The sequence below is a fragment of the Mesocricetus auratus genome, unplaced genomic scaffold (genome assembly GCF_017639785.1).
Source record: "Mesocricetus auratus isolate SY011 unplaced genomic scaffold, BCM_Maur_2.0 Super-Scaffold_100031, whole genome shotgun sequence".
NCBI classification, from domain to species: Eukaryota; Metazoa; Chordata; class Mammalia; order Rodentia; family Cricetidae; genus Mesocricetus; species Mesocricetus auratus.
Genome location: NW_024429212.1, coordinates 16,621,973 through 16,640,971, shown reverse-complemented (window position 1 = coordinate 16,640,971; position 18,999 = coordinate 16,621,973). Strand labels below are relative to the sequence as shown.

At 41.6% G+C, this 18,999-nt stretch overlaps 1 protein-coding gene across 2 annotated transcripts in view; it reads right to left on the bottom strand.

Annotated features, from left to right (window-relative positions):
• The window catches only part of Btbd8 (BTB domain containing 8), a 67,070-nt gene that overhangs the window by 22,053 nt on the left and 26,018 nt on the right, over window positions 1-18,999 (bottom strand). For both annotated transcript variants that reach the window (XM_040733456.1, XM_040733457.1), the window contains 3 exons: window positions 4,733-4,813; window positions 4,030-4,126; window positions 355-443 (listed from right to left, as the gene is read on the bottom strand). In XM_040733456.1, the coding sequence (XP_040589390.1) occupies window positions 355-443; window positions 4,030-4,126; window positions 4,733-4,813 (267 nt within the window). The remainder of the gene's footprint in view (window positions 1-354; window positions 444-4,029; window positions 4,127-4,732; window positions 4,814-18,999) is intronic.

The window sequence follows — 18,999 nt, the reverse complement described above, 5'->3', positions numbered from 1 at the left end:
CAGTTTTCATTCTCATTTCTTCGTGGTTCATTTCTCTGTCTGCCATGAGGCTTGAAGGGGCTGGCGCACAGAAACACATACTTTAACCCATGTTGGTTATGTGCACATTTTTACATAGCTATGGGTCATCTTCAATGAAGCTGATGCCATACATCTGAAGTAACATCTAAAACCACACTTCTTCTCAATTGGGACAACTAGTTAAGCACTTGAACTGTGTTGAAAAAAAACAGACCACTAAAACTGCCCACAAATGCCGGAGAGTGAGAGTATATTTTATATACGTGTACACACACACACACATACACACACACGTGACACACAATAACAGTGGCACAGGATAAGGTAACTTACTTCATACAGTCAGCAAAAAGACTTTCCACTCCAACTGAATGAGCAATAATTAGGCATTCTAGAATTGATGCCAATGTTCTGGGAACAGGCTAAAATTGACAGAAAATATCACATTCAGTCTTTTTAAATTACAGAGGCTGAAAGTATTTGGTTCATAAAGAAAATCTGAATTATATACTAAAAGTATAGAATAAATACATACAATTCAAACTTGATAAATTGGAAATTTCATTTTCTGGAGATCATTATGTAAAATTAAACAATCCAGACTCAGAACAATAGGTAATACATGCTTTTTCTTACATGCAGGTGTAATCTTAAATTCATATACATCTCTGTGTGAGTGTGTGTTTCTGTAGGACATCAAAATAGGAAGGGGACTATGAGAAAGAATGAGGTCTAAAGGAGGGCAGCAAGAGTCAAGAAACCATAATGGGATGTATACGGCATAAAATCACTCATGTCAAGGCTCCGTGGGTTCCTATTGATTCCTATTAACATGCATGCACGCCAAAGCCACCAGGCTCCTCTGGGCTTCAAACCCCACCCCACCCTCCATTGCTCCCCCAAACATCCACGCTGCTCCCGTTTACAACTTTCCCCTCACCAGAGCTCCCTTATAACCGGCAATGCTTTCCTTGCCTTTTGCTCTCCTCTCTGTCCCAGAGAGGCATCAGGACAGCTGTGGGAGCCCCTTATGGGGGATAGCAATGGAGCAGTTTCAAATTTCCAATGAACCTTTCTTTTCACCCAGTGGGAGGTCTAGTCAGTTGGTTTCACAGTGCACTTGGTTACATCTAACAATCTTAGAAAGCTAACACTCATTTGTTAGTTGCAATTGGGAGTTTATAGAATACTAAAGATGATCAATAGTCTATCACTACAATATACTTTTAAATACTCGCTGCTCTAAAAGCAGAACAAAGCTTCTTTAAAAATGTTTCCTTCTAATCAGGTCAGTAATTTCAAGCTCTTAAACTATGAACTGCTATTAACTTGTTTTTTCAAGTGGTAAAGTATTACATTGGTGTTTAAGAACTGAACGTAGGGCTTGGGTGTAGCTTGGTTGGTAGAGTGCTAGTCTAAAATTCATGAAGCCGTGGGTTCAGACACTAGCACTGCATGAACCAGGCATGCTAGTGACTGCCTGTAATTCCAGCCCGGAAGGCAGGCCGTTACTCTTAGCTTCACAGTGAGTTTGAGGCCAGTCCAGGCTACATGAAACCCTGTCTAAAAACTAATAAAAATAAATAACTGAATGTAAATATTTTGCTTTGTCCATTGATGCTTTTCTTTTTAAATTTTATTTATTCATTGATCTTTATGTGTGTGGATGCTTTTGCCTGTGGTGGCCAGAAGATGGTGTCAGATCCCCTGGAACTGGAGTTGCAGCTGGTTGCAACTGCCATGTAGATGCTGGGAATTGAACCTGGGTCCTCTGGAAGAGCAGCCAGTGCTCTTAACTACTGAGTCATTTTTCCAGCCCCTTAATGCTTTTCTTAAACAAGATCCCATTGAGTTTAAGAAAACTGATACTTTAGGTTTTCTTAAAATCAGAAGCTACCATCATTATATATATTATGAAATGATTTGGCTTTCTGATCCACCTCATAAGGGACATCAAATCAGTATGACGGAAGGGACTTGCATACACATATTTGACAGCCTAAAAGCACCCAGATGTCTGAAAAACCATAAAGTATGCACAAGAGTTAAAAGTACAATTTTATTTAGGAACAACCAGCTCTATATAACACAAAATCTACTATTTAACATATAACAAGAATAATTTCTATTAAAATGATTAAGATAAAAAACTACGTGCTGATTACCAAGCATTTTTTACAAGCAAATGACTGGTCTCCTATTTTCAGAACCTATTTATGGAATTTGAGAAGACATATATTGAAATTGTTGATATAAAATATATTTTTAACTGTAAGAAAAAAATCAGAATGCAAAGCCCACCATAACCCTACTAAGGAAGTCCAAATATGTTTAACTACATTAAAGGCTGGAGAGCAAATGAATGAAGTGACTAAAACTAGATTTGTGCATCTGCAGCCAGCTGGCCATCATATATATACAAATGTCTACTACAGATGCTGCTATTAGAAGTTTATGATATTTAAGTCACTGTGATGCATCACTGAAGTCTAAAGTTACAAATGGTAGCATTCAAAACTTCATTTATAAAAGTAGATAATAAGGTCTATAAGAGAAGTAATGTTTAAGTGTCAGCTTAGCAGAAGAAGGAGTCATCTCAACTACTCAGTGACAGCAACAGCCTACAGTAAGAAACTCCACCGGATGGCAGGCCAAATAAAGACTTCTCCCAGTGCCTTCATAAAAACAAACACCCCCTTTGCTTTCAGACACTCAAGCGCTAATCTTTTTGTGGTTCTTAGTGTGGTAGCTGGGTTCTCACACCATTGTGTGAGGTGTGCCCTGCCCTCAAACCCATTACAGTGTCAGCAAATGATCTGTGCAGTTACAAAAAATATTAAGTGGATTACTGAAAGTGTAATTAACTCATATGCCTGTGAACATGTTGAGAGGCAACTGTGTGCAAAGATTACTTATAGAAGAGAGTTTTACAATGTAGACAGATGTAACTGTTTTACGCATAGTGCTTACAATGTAGATGGATGTAACTGCTTCTTAAGCAGTCTGAGCTCGGAATGGAGACTAACACAAAGTGGTTTTCCCCAGCTATTACTTTAAACCCCACCTGCCCAATACTCCCCTTTCCCACAGGGTGCTGCTTTAATACCACTGCAACATCTGCCTGTGCTGGGGCGATCTACAGTGTGGAGCAGAGAACCATTCAATCTTCCGTTCTTCCACTCAGGGTCTCATCCTACATAGGGAAGGGGCCTGGCATAGCTGTGACCACCTTATGAGACTGAGCAGAAACTAACATGGGAGGAACTGTCCCTGGCTTTAGTTCAGGGAGATAAAGTCCCACCTAACATAAAAACTGATTTGAATGTTATTAAAATAACCAAATTAGAAGTCAATGGGTAATATTGCATCAGGTACCTATAAGGAAAAATATAAATAATTCTTTTAAGAGTTGTTTTTGTTCACTATTAAATAAATACATGCTCAATGAATTATAGAAAATTTACAAACTGAGAAAAAGCATGGATACATAAATTAATCTACACTCACATAGTATATTAAGAAAATGACCAGTTGAAGCATAAATACAAAATGGGTTTGAAATGCACAGTACAGGATCTTTCTTTAGACAATAAATTTGTGCAAACCAAAACATGTTCAGAGCCCCTCAGAAAAGGACTGTTTCCCAACCCAGGGAAACGCTCAGGCGTGGCAGAGGGAGGGTAAATAACCAAGAAAGCCTCTGTGTGGCTCTGCAGAATGGAATTGGAAAAAGCTTCCCTGTTTCTTGTGTCAAATCCAGCAAGAGTTGAACCTGATCACTCTATTCTGAATTACACAGAATTCTTATTATAATCTGTCAATAATCCCCACGTCAATTTGACTTTTTTTAAAATGATTACAGTTAATTTCTGACTTTTACAAGCACATCTCAGTTATTTCTCAACAAGGGTATGCATTAGTTAGACTGTGGCGTTTTTAAGCATGATTGCATTCAAAGTCACAAGTCTGGCAAGTGATAACTGGTAGCGTGTTAGATTTAACAATTACCTTCTGAAAGAAGTTACAATAGTCTCTTCTTAAAACATAGACTGCTACTTCTCTTAATCCTTCCAGGCCATACATGTCAGCCACATTCAGTATCTGACTAAAGTAAACAGATGTTAGCTGATAATTCTCAAATGTAAAAATCAAAGTATAATACACAATAATTCTTTGATGTATGTCCAGAAAAAGTCTGAATTATAATTTTAACTTTCTACTTTACGTACATAGATCAAAACTGTCAGCACTAACACAGGATTTGCTTTGTGGCAAGGAAGGAGGAAGAATTTGGAGATGTTTCCAATTTCCCTCACATCTCAGTGACATATTGAATAAGAGTGCTCTAAAGGTCATAATTTTTCTAAAAAAATTTATTTCATGCATACGAGTGTCTTGCCTGAATGTATACCTGTACACCACATGCATGCCTGACACCTTTGAAGGCCAGAAGAGGGCACAGGATCTTCTGAAACTGGGGTTACAGTGGGTTGTGAACCTCTGTAAGATCAGCAAGTACTCTTAGCCACAGAGCCATCTTTCCAGCCTCATGCTTACTGTTTTTAGATATTCTCCCCAAACAGAATCAAAAGAGCAAAGTAAGACAATAAAAACGAGGCCTCTACTTCATTGACTTTTTGCAAAATAGTTCAACAAAACAGAACCCATATAACTTTTATGTTTAAATTTACTTTTAAAAAGTAATACATACCCAACACTAGCTTTGTCTGGAAAGTCCAAAGTCCCTCCATATATGAAATGCATCACAACATTAATTTCTGCATGGGTTATACTGCAAGAAGAAAATAGCTCTCAAATCCAGAAACAGTTAAGTTTTAAATAATACCAACGACACACCCTATTTTCCCATAAACTTGAAGTTCTAACCGCTATTCTTCAAATAACATCATGTAAGTATAACATTAATTTAAAGCCAGCAGTCAGGCTAGGCATGGTAATGCACACTTTTAAACCCAATACTTGGGAGGAGAAGGGAGAGAGATCTCTGAGTTCAAGAACTCTGTCTATGTAGCAAGTTTTCAATCATCCAGGGCTACACAGTGAAACCCTGAATAAGAAAAAAAAAGAAACAAAGGCTGGTTGGAGAGTTGGCTCAGAGGTTAAGAGCACAGTTGCTCTTGCGGAGGCCCTGGCTCAGTTCCCAGCATTTACACGGTAGTTTACAACCATCCTTAACTCGAGTTCTAGGGGATCCAACACCCTCTCCTGATCTCCACAGGCACCAGGCACACATGATATCTACACACACACACACACACATTTATGTATATACATACATATACACATATATACACAATATACATACATATGAATATATGTCTATGCAAAACATTCATATATATAAAAGAAAAATAAATCTAAAAAAAATTAAAACAACAAAAAGCATCCCTAGCAGCTATGGATTTTTTTTTTGTTTTTCGAGACAGGGTTTCTCTGTATTGTTTTGGAGACTGTCCTGGAACTCGCTCTGTAGACCAGGCTGGCCTCAAACTCACAGAGATCTGCCTGCCTCTGCCTTCCAAGTGCTGGGATTAAAGGCTTGTGCGCCACCAATGCCCAGCTAGCTATGGATTTTTATATAAGTTTAAAATGTTATATGCTTTTGAGTCTTTTTCTTAGTCTTTTGAGGATTTCACATAGTATGTTTTAATTTTTACCATATTCTGTTACATTCCCCCAACTCCTCCCAAATCCTCCTCAGTTCCATGTCCTTTTTCTCTTAAAACAACAAAAAAAATGCAAGAAAAAAGCCACTGAAAACCATGACCTAGGCTGGCAAGTGCTCTGGAGCATGGCCGTGCTCCGGAGCACAGTCGGTGTACCCTGGAGCACGGTGGGTCTGCCTGCTCTCTCTCCATTCCCCTCCCCCAGCAGCTGTCATCTGTGAGAAGCTTCTTGGGTGGGGTGGGATTCCGTGCCCACTGCCTCCCTGCATGCTGGGGTTTTGTCATCTGTGAGAAGCTTCTTGGGTGGGGTGGGATTCTGTGCCCACTGCCTCCCTGCATGCTGGGGTTTTGTCTGGCTTCGGCCTGTGTGTGCCTTGTGCGTGTTGACTCTGGGCGTTTGTGTATGATCTGCCTTGCTGTATCTAGGAAATGCTGTTTCTTAAAATCACGAGTCGCCTCTGACCCTTACAGTCTTTCTGCCCCCTCTTCTGCACAGATCTCTGAGCCGTGAGGGGAGGGGTGTAACCAGGACACCCCACCCAGGGCTGACCCTTCCCAAGTCTCTCACTCTCTGCATGTGGTCCAGTGGTGGAGCTCTATAATTACCACCTGCTGCAAGAATAAGCCTCTCTGACGAGGGTTGAGCAGTGTACTGATCTATAAGTATAGCAGTATAGGAGTCATTTTATTGCTGTGTTAATCTAGCACAATAATAGTAGGCTTTCTCTTAGTCCCCATAACCTGTCTAGTCTCAGGTTCAAATAACATCGGGTATGAGTTCTACCTCATGGAGTAGGCCTTAGATTAATTTAAACATATATATGAAACATTCGTGCTGCTATTGCACTGGTAGGCTCTCTTCCAGGCAGGTTGCTATCACAGCTTCCAAGATTCGTAGCTGGGTGAGACCGAGGCTTCATTTTCTTCCCTGGTTGTAGGGTTATCATCTTCTAGCCCTAGGATAGCTAGCCAATGGAGGTGAAGCTTCCAACTGAGTACTAGCTACATTTTTTCCAGGTTCTATGCTACAAGTTTGCAGTATCTTTAGGAATAGGGTCTCACTAACAAGTTGTGGAAGGTAACCAGTAAAACTGGCAATACCCTTTAGTGGCTGGGGAGGGCCTAAGGGACTCCTTTGGCCAGACTCAAAAAAGATGTAACCACTCATAGTACTGTGGTTTTTATTTGGTATCATATATTATCTAGTTGGGATAATTCCTCATTATATGATGAGTCTTTTTAAATCCTTTTTTGTATGTATATGTATTAGGAAGCTTCTACAGTAGTAGGTTTTCATTCAGCTTTTTAAAAGACTTTTAGTGTTAGCTATCCTATAATTCCAAGTTTACCCTGTCCTCCTCCACACTATTTCCTTGTTATCTCTTTCATAACACCATATTCTATGTCCCCTTCTTTTCCCCCAGTCCCTTACTAGCTACCTAACCTCTGTGGGTACTCTAAATGAAGCTCACATACTCAAAAGCATAAATGGTAACTAACATTCACACATAAGAGAAAACATACATGTTTGTCTCTCTCAGGGACTTTTATCATGAAAGGATCTTTGATTCTAGAAAAGACTTTTTCTGCATCTTCTTACAGAATTCTTGAGTGAGAAGGGATTTTAGAGGTTGCTATCCAAATCTTTTATTTATTCAATCCTATCCACTGCTGGGAATGCAGCTCAGTGACAGGAGTCTGCAAAGCCTCTGGATTCCATTTCCCCCATACATACATGCTCACCCAGACATGATCTCTTCTCAGCACCTTTGATAAATAGCCGCTGGCCTCTGGCTTTACTTAAAACAAATACTCTTATTCACAAGGTAGCTCGTTGCTATACATACAAATTTCTTAATTATAACCTGTCAGAGGCACGAGCTTAGCTGGTATCTTGAATTAGATGTAAGAATAAAAACAGGACTCGAGAATTTACATGTGTAGTAACTATATGAGTTACTGACTCTTTAGGGATGACCTCTGCTATGGTTTGAATACAGTTTATCCACTCAAAATTCAAGTTGAAATCTAATCCCCACTATAGGACATTAAAGATAGAGCTGAGTGTTTCAGACTGTGAATTCATGAGGATTAATGGATTTTCTTCAAAGCTGGTCTACTATCAAAACCTGACTAGGTCTCTGGGTGTCCTTGTCTGAAACACTTTGGAACTCAGCTAGCAGTAAAGCAACCATCAGATGCTATCTCATCACTCCTGGACCAGAGCAACCCAGTTCAGCAAAGGAGAGTATTAATAAGCTTCCCCAAGCTTTTGAATCCCAGACTGATGGCTGAGAGGCCAACAGGGGACTGATCCAGACTCCATGAATGTAGTGCCAGTGAGGAGGCCACAGATATCACTGGGGCCTTGGGTAGTAGATCAGTGTTTACCATGGTGTATGGATGATCTTTGGGAGCCCATTCCAAATAGAAGGATGCTCTCTCAGCCTGGACACATGGGGAAGGGCCTAGGTCCCGCCCTGGATGAAATGACAGACTCTGGAGACCACCCCCAAGGAGGGCCTCACCCTCCCTGTGGAATGATGTGGGGATGGGGTGGGGGCTGGTGGAGGCACAAGGGAGGAGGGGTGGGAGAGGGAGCTGGGAATGACATGTGAAACAAGCATGTTTCTAATTTAAATAAAAACATATATTGAGGAAGAAAATAAGCTTCCCCCACCTTCCCCTCCCTCCCTCTCGTTTACTCTTTCTTTTCTCTCCCCTTTCCTTCCCTTTCCTCATCTCCTTTTTTACACCCCCTCATTAATTTTGAAGTCAGAATCTCACTATTCAAGTTAGGCTGGCCTGCTGCTATGTGGCCCAGGCTGGCTTCAAACTGGTGATCCTCCTGCTTCAGCTCAGATTGTTTGCCTGTCTCTTTAACTGAAACAGTTTGTGGTATTGTTATTAGCAACAGGAAATAAAGACAACTTCTCATCTCCAACTTTCTTTAATTCTATCTTGTTGATAGCACTGTTACGAATTATCTTCCCCCCAGACCTTCGCGCCCAGCCTTAGCCTCAGGGAGACCAGTGGAGACAGAGAGACTCCACCTGTACCCACCCGAAGAAGGGATGGGAAGACGACAGAATAAGAGCTCACTCAGCAACAGAAAGACCAACATGACTCCACCAGAACCTAGAGTTTCCACACCAGCAAGACCTGAAAAGCACAACACAGATGAAGCAGAAGAGACAGACCTTAAAAATTACCTTATGAAGATGATAGAGACCCTTAAAGAGGAAACGAGTAAATCCATTAAAGAAATAGAAGAAAAAACAAACAAAAAAATTCAAGAAATAAACAAATCTCTTAAAGAATCTAAAGAGAGTCAAGAAAAAACAAACAAGTGAAGGAAACAACTCAAAGAGTCCAAGCCTTGAAAACTGAAATTGAAACAATAAAGAAAACACAGAATGAGGGGATGCTGGAAATAGAAAAGCTGGGTAAACAATCAGGAACTACAGATATAAGTATACCCAACAGAATACAAGAGAGGAAAGAGAGAATCTCAGGTGTTGGAGACTCATTAGAGGATATAAAGTCATCAACCAAAGAAAATCTCAAGTCCAACAAATCCCTGAGAATAACAGGTATAGAAGGTGAAGAAATACAGCTCAAAGCTACAGAAAACATATTCAACAAAATCATGGAGGAAAATTTCCCTAAAGAAGGATATGCCTATGAAAGTACAAGAATCTTACAGAACACCAAATAGGCTGGACCAGAAAAAGAAGTCCCCTCGCCACATAATAATCAAAACATCAAACATATAGAATAAAGAGAAAATATTAAGAGCAGCTAAGGAAAAAGGCCAAATAACATATAAAGGCAGACCTATCCGACTTACACCCGGCTTCTCAATGGAAACTATGAAAGCCAGAAGGTCCTAGATAGATGTCCTATAATGCTAAGGGAACAAGGATGCCATAGATGGAGAAAACAAGATATTCCATGACAAAACCAGATTTAAACACTACATATCCACAAATCCAGCCCTACAGAAAGTACTAGTGAAAGACCTCAATACACCCCCTTGAGACTCAGAAGGTCACCCCAGTGGAAAATTCCCCTGTGGGAACACCAGACCTTGAGCAGAGACCCACTTCCCCTTCTGCCTGGGAGTAGGCAGCTGTAAGACAATGTTTAGTAAAAACATATTTACTAAAAACGATACAATAAGTTCCTGGCCACTTCCCCTTCTGCCTGGGAGTAGGCAGCTGTAAGACAATGTTTAGTAAAAACATGTTTACTAAAAATGATACAATAAGTTCCTGGGAAAGGCCTTCCCTCGGAAACCGCCCTGACCTCGACCTTGTCCAGAGACTAACCACACCTTCAAAAACCCACACACATCCACCTCTGGGGTCAGAGAGAACCAGCGAGGGTAGAGGAGAGAGCAGAAGCTTCTCTGGTGGGAGCTTTTCTTAGGAGGTTTTCTTGAACCTTTTTGGAGCCTGTTTAAAGTTCTCTTTATATCATTGAACGAGTCTCTGTGTTTTCAATACCCGACACCCTCCGCACGTTCTCGGACACAGGCCGCGCAGCAGACGTGACAATTGGAGGTTCCACCGAGATTGTGAAAGCGAGGTAAGTGGACGGGGTTAAGAAACTATGGGGAATAGTTCCGGGAAGCTAGAATCATTACAGTATCAACTAAAAAAGTTACTTAAAGAACATGGGACTGCAGTCAAGTCTAAAACCCTAGAAGGCTTTCTAAAATCCATCGAACGAGCCAGTCCATGGTTCATTACTGGGGGAAGCTTAAATATTCCAGATTGGGAGGAGGTTCGCCGTGATCTTCATAGACTTTTACGAAAAGAGGGATCTGAGTCCTTGCCCCCTACGACATTCTCCTTATGGAGATTAGTGAGGGGAGCACTTTTGACAGATAAGGTTCGTCACCACCAGGTAGTTCAGGACACAAAAGAGACTTTTTTAGAGTTACAAGAGACTGAGACTCAAGCCTCCTTGAGTTCAGGGGCAGAGAGTGATGATAAAGAGACTGTGACTGAAACTAGAGGCTCCATTGTTAGTGAGGAAGAGGAGGAGTCTCTTAGTAACAACAAAAAAACGGGTAGACATCTCCGGGCGCGACCCAAAAAGAAGGACTCCGGTCAGAATCGGTTATATCCTTCTCTATCAGACCTAGAAAATGGAAGTAGCTCAGACTCAGACTTGTCACAGTCTGAAAAGGAACAGTTACTTGCTGAGATCGCGGCCCTTAAAAAAGAACTAAAAAAGATTCTACTTAAGGAAAGACAGGACAGGGAGAGAAACCCTTCCCCATACTCTGAAAAAAGGGACTCCTCCTATGAGATAACACAGTCCTTCTCAGACCTGGAGGGAAGACCCAGAGGAGGGGTCCAATGCTGCCCGGTGGTGGCCCCAGTAATGGAAGTTCCAGATCCGAACAATTCTGGACAGGTCATTCGGCATCATAACCCTTTAAATTTTAAGGATATAAAACAACTTAAAGAGGCAACTTTAAATTATGGAGCACAGGCTCCCTTTACACTTTCCTTAATGAAATCTTTTGCGTCTCTTAATTTGACACCTGGCGATTGGCAGCAGCTTTGCAGAACAGCTCTGTCGGGGGGAGATTATTTGATTTGGAGAGGTAAGTTTCAGGAAAGATGCAGCCAGACAGCCCAAAGAAATACACCGGCCGGACAGCCCCAGAGAAATGTGGAGATGCTTACAGGGAGTGGTCAATATGCCACCATTCAGCAGTAAATGCAATATGACATCGCAGTCTATGCCCAAGTGACAGCAGCGGCCCAAGGGGCTTGAAAAGCATTGCCTTCCAAGGAAGGAGGGGATCATCTGTCCAAAATCCTTCAAGGACCTTCTGAACCTTTTCAAGACTTCGTAGACCGTCTCAGTCAGGTAGCAGAAAGACTATTTGGGGGCATTGGGCCTGCGATGCCAGTCATAAAGCAGATGACATTTGAAAATGCAAATAAATATTGTAAGGAAGCCCTTCACCCCTATCGCAATAAAAGTCTAAATGACTATATCTGGATCTGTAGGGACATTGATGGGAACTTCATCCAGGGCCAAGTGTTAGCTGCTGCTATTCGGCCCCAAGTGGGGAAAGAAAGACCTACTCTGGGAGGGAGAAAAACATGTTTTAGCTGCCGTAGGGAGGGACACTTCCGTAGAGAGTGCCCTCAAAATAGTACTACGGGTCTCAAGAGACCTGGTTTATGCCCCCGTTGTCGAAGGGGATATCATTGGGCCAATAACTGCTACTCTAAAACTGACAGGGAGGGAAATTTCCTTTCTGCTAATAATAATCAGGGAAACGGGAGGAGGGCCCCGCCCCAGGGCCCCAAAACCAATGTGTACGGGGCAATGACCCCTGCTCTGGGCAGTGGCAGGACTCATTTTCTCCCCCAGAGCAACCCCTTCATATCTCAGACCTCCTTAGAGCCACCTCGGGGAGTGCAGGACTGGACCTTGCTCCCTCTGCCCGGGCAATCCTAACACCGGAAATGGGGATCCAGGCCCTCCCTACTGGGGTGCATGGGCCAATGCCCCCAGGCACGGTTGGACTACTCTTGGGACGGTCCAGTACTATTCTTCGAGGCATCCAGGTACACCCCGGTGTTATAGACCAGGATAGTGAGGGGGAGATTAAAATAATGACATCAGTGGGCAGTGGGGTTGTTGCCATCCCTGCAGGAGAACGGATTGCTCAGATACTCCTTCTCCCTACAGCTCCTTGTGAGGCTAGAAAAATTAAAGAGAAAAGGGGCAACCAAGGTTTTAAAAGTACCGGCCCGGCAACATTTTGGGTAGCCACTATGGAGAACCGCCCCCAGCTTACATTAAAGATAGAAGGCAAGTCCTTTAGGGGCGTCTTAGATTCTGGGGCAGATTTCTCTGTCCTCTCAGATAAATTCTGGCCCCCCGCCTGGCCGAAAGAGGAAGGGACAGTGACCCTCCAGGGAATAGGACAGGCTGTGCCCCAAAAAAGCCTCAGAATCTTAAAGTGGCAAGACTCTAAAGGTCACACAGGGCTTTTCCAGCCATATGTTTTGCCTGGCCTCCCTATTAACCTCTGGGGACGGGACCTCATACAAGAAATGGGAGTGGTCCTCACCACTCAGGCACCCAAGTCCAAAAGCAGGGGCCCCCAGATGATGCAAGGGAGGGGCTGGAGCCCGGGGAGGGAACTAGGTAAACTAAAACAGGGAGAGGTTTGCCCTGTGGCATCCCTCCCTTTGGAGACCAGGGCCCCAGGGGATAGGAAGGGTTTTGGTCATTTTTGAGAAAAACTGAGAGATCTAAAAGGCTGGCCAGTAAGGCTATGCGGATGTGTTAAAAAGGGGTACCAAGCTAGGGGTACCGGATTAAATCTCCAGGCCTTCGCCTGACACCAAGGTCAGGAAAAAAAGGGAAACCTGAGAGATCACCCTCAGTTGGAGGATGGATTAAAAGTGAGTAAATTAAAAATTGGTAACAGTTAATAAGGAGGTACTGGTATTAAGTAAAAGAAAAAGACAAAGGTATATGGAATGGAAATTTTTGTTTACATTTAAGTTCTATTTTGTGAGTCATCTCTAAAAACTTTTGGCCAAAAGCCTGGCCTCTCCACCTTGCATCTACAGAGTTACAAGGAGTAGGTACGGCTGTACCCCATGACTGTAACTCAAATGGAGGAATGATAAAGAACATACAGGACTTTTTAACCCTTTTAGTTCAAGGATTGGCTGGAGTTGTTCTTTTACATAGATTTCAATTAAGGAAGCTTCATTGCAACAGACTAATCATGACCTAGGGAAAAAGGATGACTAAAAGATGCATGTATGTTCTAAATGTATGGTGTGGCCACACCGGTATGTATGAAATGTGATTGCAAATGTGTGAGTGTGAACTGCTTATATGATTAAAAGGATACTTAAATCCCTTCAAAAATAGTTAAGAAGCTACCTAGATTGCGTTAAATATAGCCAAAAGGAACATCCAGCCAGTCTGTTAATGTTTTAACAGAAAAATTTAAGATACAAATGAGGCCTTGTCAGCTAGTGAGAGTTCTACAGGTTAGATTGGGAAAGACTACTCACAGACTTCAAATAATTTTCAAAAGTTATTTAGTAAGCCCAATTTACCTAGATAGTTAACCAAGGAGGGTAGACAAATCCTTCTACTGTTATGGTCCAGCTTCAACAGTTCAAAAAGAAAACTTTTTTAGAAAATAAAAAGGGGGAATAATGCCCCCAGTCCCCACATGACTCATCAAATAATACACTCCTCATTTAAAAATTTTATAATGTGAATGCCAGTGAGCTTCAGACAGATTCTGGCATGATGGAACTTGAGCAACCATTGCTCAGGTCAAATGGAGACATCCATACACTAGACAGTGGAGAAGACCCTAATTTGGGGTCGAGGGCATGTTTGTGTTTTCTTGCAGGAAAAGAATAAAGCTTCGACAACTGTCAGACCATTTAGTGAGATGCATGGAGCAGAGAAAAACTGGACCTGAGACCATGGGAGCCTACCTAAGCCAGTTTGAGTGAGATCTCCTAAATCAGTGTTCCTGACCCTTGATGTCATCGAATCTACAGCCCAAGAAAGAAAGAAAACAGTCAGTTCGAGATTTCCAGTTTCTCAACAGACCTGCTGCATTAACCTTCCGGACCCGTGAGTTTTCATCCTAAAGCCAACAGAGAACTGGAAAGACTAACTGTCTGCCCTTGACACACCTTAAAACAACAGAATTCATTTTGCCAGTTTTCCCTTTAGGGGAAAAAAGGACCCATTTAAAATATTTGGACATTGGTCTGGACTATGATGAGTGGCAAAAGCCTCTTTTCAGTATTTGAACAGGACATGGTCACTTGAAATATCAGACTTGATGGTTCCTGTTTCTGAAATCACGACTAGGCCAGTGTATTTTTCTGGAGAAATGCAACTTGTCCTAATGCGACAACTATTGTTCATATTTTTCGTAATGCTACATGTGTAACATCAATGATTGTACCTAATGTATCTGTGCAAGTACACTTTCTAAATGCTTTCCTGAGCAGATCTTAAAACGATTGGAAACTTTATCAAATTGTAAATGTAAATCACATGCGGGTTACCCTTGTAATAGACAAAGGCTGGTAGAATGTTATGGCCCAGATCTGGTGATGGGTATGGTAATGGAGAGGCGCTATGTCAATGGGGGTCCTGGAAATGGTGGCAGTGGCGGTAGGCATTCTGGCTTTATGCCGAGCTCAAACGTGCCTTGTTCCAGAGACAAGAGATCCGTAACCAAGTATTGCTTAGCTTAGCCCATGGCAATCCCGATAGCCATAAAGGTTAGTTACAGATGATTTAAGGTTGGGGTATCTCCGATGACGGGCAACCTGTGGGGAAGACCCCTCCCACCTAAAACAGGGGTTCAAGGTCCCCCAAAGACGGGAAAGGGAGGGTGACCCTACTTGACCTAAGCCAGGAGTGCCTCATTTGAAAATAAAAAGGGGTGAATTGTGGGAACACCAGACCTTGAGCAGAGACCCACTTCCCCTTCTGCCTGGGAGTAGGCAGCTGTAAGACAATGTTTAGTAAAAACATATTTACTAAAAACGATACAATAAGTTCCTGGCCACTTCCCCTTCTGCCTGGGAGTAGGCAGCTGTAAGACAATGTTTAGTAAAAACATGTTTACTAAAAATGATACAATAAGTTCCTGGGAAAGGCCTTCCCACGGAAACTGCCCTGACCTCGACCTTGTCCAGAGACTAACCGCACCTTCAAAAACCCACACACATCCACCTCTGGGGTCAGAGAGAACCAGCGAGGGTAGAGGAGAGAGCAGAAGCTTCTCTGGTGGGAGCTTTTCTTAGGAGGTTTTCTTGAACCTTTTTGGAGCCTGTTTAAAGTTCTCTTTATATCATTGAACGAGTCTCTGTGTTTTCAATACCCGACACCCTCCGCACGTTCTCGGACACAGGCCGCGCAGCAGACGTGACATTCCCCAAGGTCCCCTAGGCAGGGAACAAGGTCAGATCGAAAAGAACATCTGGTCCAGAGTGCTGATGCATGAATCCACCAGACTGTTGAGATAAGCTTAATTTTGACCTTGTGGTTTCTCCAGGAAGGTTAAATTATACCTGCACTTTTTGCAATACCCCTATTGCTTGCCAAGATTATGTATATAAAAAGAAAACTGTCTTAAAGCCCGGCACACTCAGCTAGCTAAGGCTGCTGGAGGCAGCCTGTGTGAACAATAAACCTCTTGCAGTTTGCATTCAACTGTCTGGTTATTGAGCTCAGGACGTCGTGATAGGTTGGACCTGATTACCTTAGGTCCTTCATTAGAAGGAAAACTTCAACCCAACGAAGATAACTACACTCACAAAAAAATAGGCAATAGATAAACTCACTTTACCAAACACCAAGGGAAAAAGGGAGGTGGGGAAGGGAATCCACATACAATAACACTACCACCAATAAATCCAAAACAAACAAGAATCAACAATCAGTGGTCATTAATATCCGTCAATGTCACCGGTCTCAACTTGCCTATAAAAAGACCCAGACTAGCAGAATGGATACGAAGACAGAACCCATCCTTCTGTTGCTTACAAGAAACACATCTCAATGTCAAAGACAGACGTTACCTCAGAGTAAAGGGTTGGGAAAAGATTTTCTAATCAAATGGATCCAAGAAACAAGCTGGTGTAGCAATCCTAATATCTAACAAATTAGACTTCAAACTAAAATCAATCAAAATAGATGAAGAAGGACATTTCATATTCATCACAGGAAAAGTCCAACAAGATTAAGTCTCAATTCTGAACATCTATGCCCCAATACAAAGTCACCCAAATTCGTAAAGAAACATTAATAAAGCTCAAATCACACATAAAAGGAAGAAATAAAGGAAATTAAAGACTTTGTGGAATTCAATGAGAATGAAGACACAACATACCCAAACTTATGGGAGACTTTGAAAGTAGTGCTGAGAGGAAAGTTCACAGCACTAAGTGCTTACATGAAGAAATTGGAGAATAGTCACACTAGAGAATTAACAGCATAACTGAAAGCTCTAGAACAAAAATAAGCAAATTCACCCAGGAGAAGTAGATGCCAGGAAATAATCAAATTGAGGGTTGAAATCAACAAAGTAGAAACCAGAAAAACATTGCAATGAATCGATGAAACAAAGAGTTGTTTTATTGAGAAAATCAACAAGATAGACAAACCTTTATGCAAAACCAAAAAAGCAGAGAGCATGCTAATTAACAAAATCAGAAATGAAAAGGGGGACATAACAATGGGTACTAAGGAAAATCAGAGAATCATCAGGCCATACTTTGAAAACCTGTACTCCACAAAATTCAAAAATTTAAAGGAAATGGACAATTTTCTAGATAGATAAAGGGGATACCAATAGGAAAGGAAAAGGTCAAACTTTCACTATTTGCTGATGATATGATAGTTTATGTAAGTGACCCGATAAACTCTACATGGGAACTCCTACAGCTGATAAACACCTTCAGCAAGGTGGCAGGATACAAGACTAACTCAAAAAAATCAGTAGTCCTATTATATACAGATGATAAATGGGTAGAGGAAGAAATCAGAGACACATCACCCTTTACAATAGCCCCAAACAAATTAAATATCTGGGGATAATGTTAACCAAACAAGTCAAAGAGCTGTATAGCAAGAACTTTGAGTCCTTAAAGAAAGAAATTAAAGAAGATACCAGAAAAATAGAAAGATCTCCCATGCTCTTGGATAGGTAGGATCAATATAATAAAAATGGCAATCTTGCCAAAAGCAATGTATAGATTCAATGCAATCCCCATCAAAATACCATCACAATTCTTCACAGACCTTGAAAGAACAATAATCAACTTCATATGGAAAAACAAAACACCCAGGATAGCCAAAAAACAAAAACAAAAAACCCTATACAATAAAGGAACTTCCAGAGGCATCAACATCTCAGACTTGAAGCTCTATTATAGAGCTATAGTCCTGAAAACAGCTTGGTATTGGCACAAAAATATACAGTTACACCAATGGAATTGAACTGAAAACCCTGATATTAACCCACACACCTACGAACATTTTTGACAAAGAACCTAAAATTATACAATGGAAAAAAGAAAGCATCTTCAACAAATGGTGCTGACATAACTGGATATTGGCATGTAGAAGACTTCAGATAGATCCATGTCTATTGCCATGCACAAAACTTAAGTCCAAATGGATCAGAGACCTCAACATAAATCCAGCCACACTGAACCTCTTAGAAAAGTGGGAGGTAACAAACTGGTATAGAAGATCAATTCCTGAACATAACACCACTAGCACAGACACTGGGATCAACACTTAACAAATGGGACCTCCTGAAACTGAGAAGCTTCTGTAAGGCAAAGGACACAGTCAGCAAGACAAAAAGGCAGCCCACAGAATCTGACCCCATATCTGACAAAGGGCTGATCTCCAAAATTAACAAAGAACTCAAAAAACAAGAGTCCAAAACACCAAAGGATCCAATTAAAAGGTGGAGTACAGAACTAAATAGAGAATTCTCAATAGAGTCTAAAATGGCTGAGAGACACTTGAGAACGTGCTCAACATCCTTAACCATTAGGGAAATGCAAATCAAAACAACTCTGAAATACCATTTGACTCCTATCAGAATGGTTAAAATAAAAAATTCCAATGACAGTTCATGTTGGAGAGGATGTGGAGAAAGGGGAGCACTCCTCCACTGCTGGTGGGAATGCCAACTTGTACACCCACTTTGGAAATCAGTATGGAGATTTCCCTCAGGAAAATGGGAATCAGTCTACCACAAGTCCCAGCGATTCCACTCTTAGGCATATACCTAAAAGATGCACATTCATACTACAAGGACGTCTGTTCCATTACGTTCATAGCAGCATTATTTGTAACAGCCAGAACCTGGAAGCAACCTAGATGCCCCTCAACTGAAGAGTGAATAGAGAAAATGTGGTACATTTACACAGTGGAGTACTATTCAGCGGAAAAAAAAAACCAATGGAATCTTGAAATCTAGAAACCATCCTGAGTGAGGTAACCCAGTCACAAAAAGACTAACATGGTATGTACTCATATATAGATTTTATACATGGCTCAGGGGAGTACCAGCCTACGATCCCACTGCCAGAAAGTCTGGGAATCAGGTAGGACCCTAAGAGAGATATGCATGGTACCCCAGATAAGGGGAATGAGCCAAGATCTCCTGAGCAGACTGGGAGCATGGGGGGAGGGGAGGGGGACAGGAGGACATGCAGGAGCAGGAAGATTAAGT